The sequence below is a fragment of the Cheilinus undulatus genome, linkage group 20 (genome assembly GCF_018320785.1).
Source record: "Cheilinus undulatus linkage group 20, ASM1832078v1, whole genome shotgun sequence".
In the NCBI taxonomy this organism is placed as follows: Eukaryota; Metazoa; Chordata; class Actinopteri; order Labriformes; family Labridae; genus Cheilinus; species Cheilinus undulatus.
The window spans coordinates 19,587,173-19,594,433 of record NC_054884.1 but is presented as its reverse complement, the minus strand read 5'-3'; the positions used below and the strand labels follow the sequence as shown (position 1 = coordinate 19,594,433).

At 37.3% G+C, this 7,261-nt stretch overlaps 1 protein-coding gene across 1 annotated transcript; it reads left to right on the top strand.

Moving 5' to 3' along the window:
• Positions 1–951: 951 nt before the first annotated feature.
• On the top strand, positions 952–2,097 carry LOC121528790 (neurexophilin-1-like). The gene is made up of 2 exons (XM_041816387.1): positions 952–1,011; positions 1,396–2,097. The coding sequence occupies exons 1-2, from the start codon at positions 952–954 to the stop codon at positions 2,095–2,097; spliced, it is 762 nt and encodes a 253-aa protein (XP_041672321.1).
• The last annotated feature ends 5,164 nt before the right edge of the window (positions 2,098–7,261 follow it).

Sequence of the window (7,261 nt, the reverse complement as noted above, 5' to 3'; positions counted from 1 at the left end):
AAGCCTTTTTTTTTTTTAATCGTTTATGGTTCATTTAGAAAAAATGTATGCTGCTCATTCAAAAAAGGGGAAAAAAATCACTCCAAACATAAAATATTGAATTAATTAAGGATATGCTAAGAAAGCATTTGTTGTAATTGTCACCTTGTGTATTTTAATTTTTTGATTTTTAATTTTTTTTTATTTTTTAAATTTAAAATGTAATTTTAGAATATTTTGGATTATTTTATTTTCTGTAATCTTTTATTTTCTCATTTCTTTTTTTTCTCAGTTATAATTTTCTTAAATGCACATTTTCATTTCAGTGTAATAGAGTGACAAAGAGATACTACTAGTGGTCTTCAAACGAGGTAATAGTGTTACCTCCCTCATACATCTCATTTTCATTTATCAGTTAATCTAGTACCTTAATATGGGAATCTTAGAAGCAAAACCTTTTGTAATTAGGCTTGCTGATCATACAACTAAGAAGTGTGTTGTTAATTAATTTTTGCTGCTCTGAGAGCTCAGCTGACAGTCTGCTATGTGGCCACAAGATGGCATCATCCCATTATTTAAAAACCAGCCAGCCTCATAAACAGTAAAAGGAAGCACTTTCTAATTCATAAAAGTGTAAACTAAATAATTTAATATCACAGAAAATAATGTAAGATGTTTCAACTGAGGGGGTAGAAGCCTGCAGTGTGTTAATGGTCACACTGTGTAACTTTAATAAGGGGGTGTGCTTGATTGGGTGGACTGTTGAGGGGAGGGTGAAAGGGAGAGTGAACAGCTCAACTGTTAAAAATCTGGAGTTCTGAGAAAAGCTCACAGTGAGTGTGCTGTGTGAGGAGGTTGCAGAAGGTCTCCTGCAGCAGGGAAACGTGGACACAGAGACTGATAAAGTTAACTCAGCCATAATGAACATCAGGAGGTGAGAGTGGATGGGTCTTCCTCAGGAGTTTATGCACAATGGAGACATTCAGCAGGAAGACTTTGGTTTGGATACTTCTGAGAGGAACATTTTGTTTGGTAAGTTTAAGAAAACTGGACTCACTATTTAAGGATGCATGCCACATTTCATACCACATTTGTAGATTCAGTTACCAGATTTAAGGTGCTGACACTTTGTGCCTTTTATTTATCAGACAGAGAAAAATCCCACTTTTTTATCTTCACATTTTTATTTTTATATATTTTTGTCAGTGCTCTGCAATTTAATACAGGCAGTTTAAATGCCATTCTTTCACCATGTAACTGGAGATTTGTTAAAGAATACACCACAAGGTTTTGCCTGTGAAACATATTAAATATACACTGTAAATCTCAGCCATTATATATTGCTTGCATGGATCTTCACTTACAGCATTTTGGCTGAACTGAATATTTATATTTCCATCCCATGTTTTTCATCAGTTGGTTCTTGGTGAACGTCGTGGCAGCTTCAGCAGAGAAGAACACCTGTCTTCACAGGAAAACTGGGCACCCCAAACAAGGAGTTTGGGTGAGAACCAAAAACTACCCATAATGCCCTTTTCAAAGCAGGGACTTCTGGAAATCTTAGGAGGAAACCCTCGGTCTCCCTCCAACCCATCCTCAAAGTTCAAGCTCCGTCCTGTTATGAAAGTCCACGGATCTACTAAGTTCTCCAGGACGTTCAGTTGGGGCGACTTTTACTCCAACATCAAAACTGTCAAACTGAATTTGCTGATCATGGGGAAAATCGTGGACCACGGGAATGGCTCTCTAGGAGTCTACTTCCGCCACAACTCCACAGGTGTTGGCAACGTGTCAGTCAGTCTCGTCCCGCCCATGAAAGAGCTGGAGTTTGATTTGGAGCGCCAAAGCGTGGTCAACCCAAAAGACTCCAAGACGTTCAACTGCAGGGTGGAGTATGAGAAAACTGAACGCAGCAAAAAGGTGATGCTGTGCAACTACGACCCATCAAAAACGTGTGCTCAGGAGCAGACGCAGAGCCATGTCACCTGGATGTGCTCCAAACCTTTCCAAGTCATCTGCATCTACGTGTCTTTCTACAGCACGGACTACAGGCTGGTTCAGAAAGTCTGTCCGGACTACAGCTACCAGAATCCAGAAGCATACCTGCCCAAAGGTTAACCTGAGGTCAAGACAAGCAGGGTAGTGGAGGGTAATGTTTAAATAAATCCAGCAACATCAGCTGAAATGACATCTAATAGACTGATGGAAGCTTTTAAAGGGATTAAATGTTTAGCTTTTGTCAAGAAGAAAAGGTTCATTCAAGTCTCAGAACCTAGTCAAAAATTAAAAAGAATATGTGAAAGTGACATTCCTTTCTGGTTGTAGTCACTGAGAGTTTACAACCCTGAAAAAATGAAGGCTTAAGATTACAATAAACTCATTGCCAAATGCTCTGAGGAAGGATTCTGATGATGTTAACAGACTAAATAAGGCTTTTATGAAAAGAAAAATTGGCATCACAACACAAAACTTTTTTTGTTCTTTTCTGCAACTCTTGAGCAGCTTGTCGGCTGCTGAAAGGTAATGTTAACTTTTTGTTTCAGCAGTTAAAACATGAAGTGAGTCATTTTCATCTGCTTTATCTAGATTGTAGCTCATATGTTTGCTCGCAATGGCTTCTGAAACATGCTGAGATGTTTTTTTGGGTTGTAATATTAAAGATATATGTTCACTTTCATTTTTCTCGTATGTTACTCTCCCGCTTTTTTCCCAGTAAAAAGGAACTCTTTAATGCATCTTAAGTTTTTAAAGTCTCACTTTACCGTTGAGCCCTAGTTCCACATTTGTCCATTAGGTCCATTTGTGTTAAAATAACCAATCTGGCTCTGCAGCAGTATAACTACCAGAGTCTCATCACTGGTGATTCCCTGACCTTCAGGCTTCAAGTCCTGAGACTCTGCATGTTCATGAGAACTTTACATTCTGTAATCATTTCTGCCACTAGAATCTTTGAGATAAATGTCTGTTGAAGTTTCAAGTACTTTCATGGAAATTTAGGGTATATGTTTGTATATTTTGCAGAGTTTCATCAAAAATCCAGGGAAATTTGCTTTTAATTCTTTTGGCATTGTCCTAGGAATTTGTTTTGATGTTTGGGGAAACTGGAACTTTTCTGGCATTTTTGTGGGAATCTGGGAAATTTTGATGTTTGGGGAAATTGTAAATTTTCAGGCATTTTCATTAAATTTGGTAAATTTATTTGTCAATTTTGGAGGATTGGGAATTTTTAAGTATTACATTGAAATTTGGAGACTTTTATTGGAAGTTTTATGGGGAAAATTTGCTTTGAATTTTAAAGAATTGTCATGGTATTTAAAGGAATTTGTTTGGATGTTTCCATCATTTTATTGGAATTTTGGGGCATGCATTAATAGATTTTAGGGAATTTGCTAAGACATTTTAGGGAGAATTTTCTTTGAAATTTGGGAAATGTTCTTGACAAGTTTAAGGAATTTAAATGGAATTTTGGGGTTTTTTTTATTGTAATGTTTAGGATTATAATATGTCATCTTATGGGGTGAAATTTGCTCAGTAGGTGGAGTTGGTTGTCCCACGATTGGAGTGTTGTCAGATCAATTTCAGCTCCTGTATTTGTGTGTCGACGTGTCCCTGGACCAAGTTGCTCCCACTGCCTCACTGGTGGTGTATACATGGGTAAGGATTTGTGCGCATAGGATTAGCTAATATTGATGGCCAATTCTCCATAGCAGCCAATGCCATCAGTGAGCGAAGGGTGTGAATGGGTAGGCTTAACAGTGCTTTGAGTAGTCAGCTGACAAGAAGAGTGCTTTATAAGCTCAAGTCCATTTACTACAAGAAAGCTTCACTGTAATATTTGGAAAATATTTAAAGAAATGTTGGGGTACTTTAAGAGGTACTTCAGAAATATGATCAAGAATTTTTAATTTTTCACAACTTTAGGGTAATTTCTTTTTAAATTTTGAGGAATTTTTCTTCTTTGGAAAGGAAAATTTACAAGAAATTCTGACTGATCCCAAATAAGAGGTGGAAAATAAAATGATTTCCAAACAAACTTTCAGGTCTCAGGGGTAATTAACATACTCTAGCCTGTTGTCCTTCATCTTTTGGTATGGGTCACCCAGCATTAGGAGTTGCAAACATTTGCAGTGATTTAGGACACAAATACAAAGCAGGTAAAATAAAAAAAAAAACCCGACTGATTGCAGTCCTGCTTTGATTTCAGAGGAAAAAGTTGCTTCAGTCTGACAACTGATTCATCCTGCCATTTGAGTAACTCGTTTTATGTCATTTTTGTTGAATGTATCATCAGCTGAATTATTGTGTTTTACTGTCGACTGCAATAAACCGTCTCCCCAAAGGGATGAGCTCTGAACTCGGCTGAAGGCTGAGCATGACAAAGAGACTTTATATTAAGCCCTATAAAGTACCTGTTATTTAAAAGGTTTCAAGAGATAATAAACACAAGGATTATCAGAGAAATCAGTTATTTTTACTTGATGTTAAGTTTGTGTCTTATGTGTTTTGAGTTTGGCTTTCAGTACAATAAAAACAGCTTTACAGGCAAACTTTCTCAACGCAAAAGTGACAAGTGACACTCAGTAAATACGATTTTCCATTCACTATTCACACAAAGCCTTTTTGAAATTCAGAAGTCATCCTCAGTCAGGATGGAGGCTTAATGCTGTTACGATGTGTAACCCAGGATGTGAGATCTCTGAGCAGGTGGAGGTAAGCAGAAGAGCATCTCTGAATGCACAACACGTTAAACCTTGAAGCAGATGGGCTGCAGCAGCAGAAGAACACACTGGGTACCACTTTTGTCAGCTAAGGACAGGAAACTAAGGCTACAATTTACAACAGCTCACCAAAAGTGGACAATAAAAGAATGGAAAGTTGTTGCATGAGCAGATCAGTCTTTATTTCTGTATTTGAGTCAGAATTTAGCACAAACATTGTGAAAGGCTGCCAGACCACTAACAGCCTTGTTCAATAACCTTTACTCCCTATCTGATGCTCGCTTTGAACTTCAATCTTGAGCATGTCTACATGCTTAAATGCATTAGTGGCTGACATGATTGGCTTATTAGGTATGTGCATTAATTAAGAGTTGAGTAGGTGTCCCTAATAAAGTGATTGGTGATTGGATATCAGAAAGAGAAAAACTAGAGTGGCACCGGGCCATGTTTCAGCATAAAGCAAGATAATGATAAATAAATGAGCTAGAGTCAGCGGCTAATGTAGCCTGTAACCATTTCTTTGCTCAGACAGATAGATTCATGTTGTAAAGTTACATGTAAGCTTGTGGAATGCAAATTTATAATTTTCATTCCAAATTTTCCTGAAAGCTCAAAGAAATTTTCTAGGGTTTGGTTGCAGTTTGCCTGTCAGGCAAAGGGGGGGTAGGGAAAGGGATAAATATTTGGGGTCAGCACGGGGGGGGGGGGGATTGTCTGTTTGCATTCACACATGCAGCTTACCCAGAAAAATTCAGGAACATTTTGAGAGAGGTCTGGCTGTAGACAGCAGATCCCCTCTTGCAAACCACTACAGCAGCCACCTCTGTCAGAATGGTAGGGAAGTAATTTCCAGTACAAAGTCTTAATTAAAAAAAATATTCAACTTCATTCATAAATAAATACTACCAGTTAAACATTTCATAAATGAAAACAGATAAAGGTCTGATGTTTGATTATGCATAGACCCCTTCAAGAAGTAGTTAGGCGAACAGTGACTTTTTTTAAGCTTCAGCTACATAGTTAATGTTACTTCGAGTGAGACGTAGATGCAGGTCAATTTAGGTACAACACATTGTGCTCAAGCTAACGTTGCTAAAGTGAACCCCCACTTGCTTTACCACTTCTAAAAAAGCTCTTACTTAAGCAACCGTAGCATGCTCAAAGCTAACACAGCTTCATCTGTTTTAGCTTTAGCTATGTTAGTTTTGCTACGTCACCTACATAGCTAACATAACTTCATTAACTCTAGATTTAGCTACATAAACTAGATCGCTAACATAGCTTCATGAACTTTAGATGTAGCTATGTAGCTACATTACCTGCATAGCTAACATGGCAGAAAGCATCATAAAGAGTAGATGTTTGCGGAACAACTTTATTAAACAAACGCATTTTAGCTTGTGGTCTTCTTCTGGTTCATCAAGAAATGGATTTCAAACATATTCTGCAGATGTGGACATAAATATTTGCTACAAGAATGTAAATATGGCTCTGTATTTATCATTTTCCTGTCTAGATGGACAGATAACCGCTTATGGTACAAATAAAAAATATGAGACCTCAAATTTTAAAATTCTTCGTGCTTGACACGTGCAGCCTCTCTGAGATGCAGCCCTAACACTGGCTGCCAGTCTGAAACAGCGGTTACTGCACAGGAACTGTGATGTCACACTGTCAGCGCGGACCAAAACATGGCGACATCCTAATGAGTTTATAAACTAAAAATTTATTCAAAATGCAGATATCTTGTGAGTTTTTTTAGTTCAATATAAATACAAGAGATACAAAAACCTATCCAATAAGATGAACTAGTCTGATCATGCAGGTTTCCTTTTTAAGAAGTTCTATGATGTCAATAGGACTAGCTATAATAGTAATATAGTCATTTTTAACTTCTGAATAAATCCTCTGTAGCTTTATGTCAGGGTGTCAAAATTACTGCTGTGAGCCAAATGCAGTCAGTGATCCATTTTTAATAACCCCACAGTGAATTAAACAACTCAGATTAAATACATCCCGTATTTGAAGATACATTTTGTGCCTGCCTGAATGTTTCTTTGATAGTTGGCATTGCTGCTGTGCAAACAAACATTTCGACATTTTGAGAATTTGATGTGCTTTTTTCCAAGACTAAGTTGAGATGACAATGCAAACAGTGAACTTATTAACCAAAATGAAATATTTAGATTTCTAATGCCCCAATGAATAAAAATAAAGGATTATAGCAGCAAATAGCAGCAGGAATCGCGTTGTTCTCATCCCCACCAGGGCCCCTTGAATTGACCACCCTAAACATCGTTCTCAATGACTGTTTGCCTCATCAGCCATTAAAAGAAAATAGTGATGTAGGTGGTTTATTCTTTCAGCATATTCAATTACTAAGAATATCTTAACCCACATAGGATTGCTTTTTCTTACTTTAATAAACTAAAGGTAAGGTCTTTCAAAGTGGCTCAGTCATTCTTGTAGTTTTCAGTATGTTGCCCTCAGTGTAAGATGTTCAGACACTCCTGCTTTATGTGGCAGCTTGAAATAAAACACAAACTTCACACAAAAATACCCAG

What these genes read in the sequence shown, in the direction of transcription:
- LOC121528790 (XM_041816387.1), top strand. Translation starts at nt 952, where the DNA reads ATGGAGACATTCAGCAGGAAGACTTTGGTTTGGATACTTCTGAGAGGA. An exon ending in TGAGAGGAACATTTTGTTTG is followed by an intron (nt 1,012 to 1,395) that starts GTAAGTTTAAGA and finishes GTTTTTCATCAG; the next exon opens with TTGGTTCTTGGTGAACGTCG.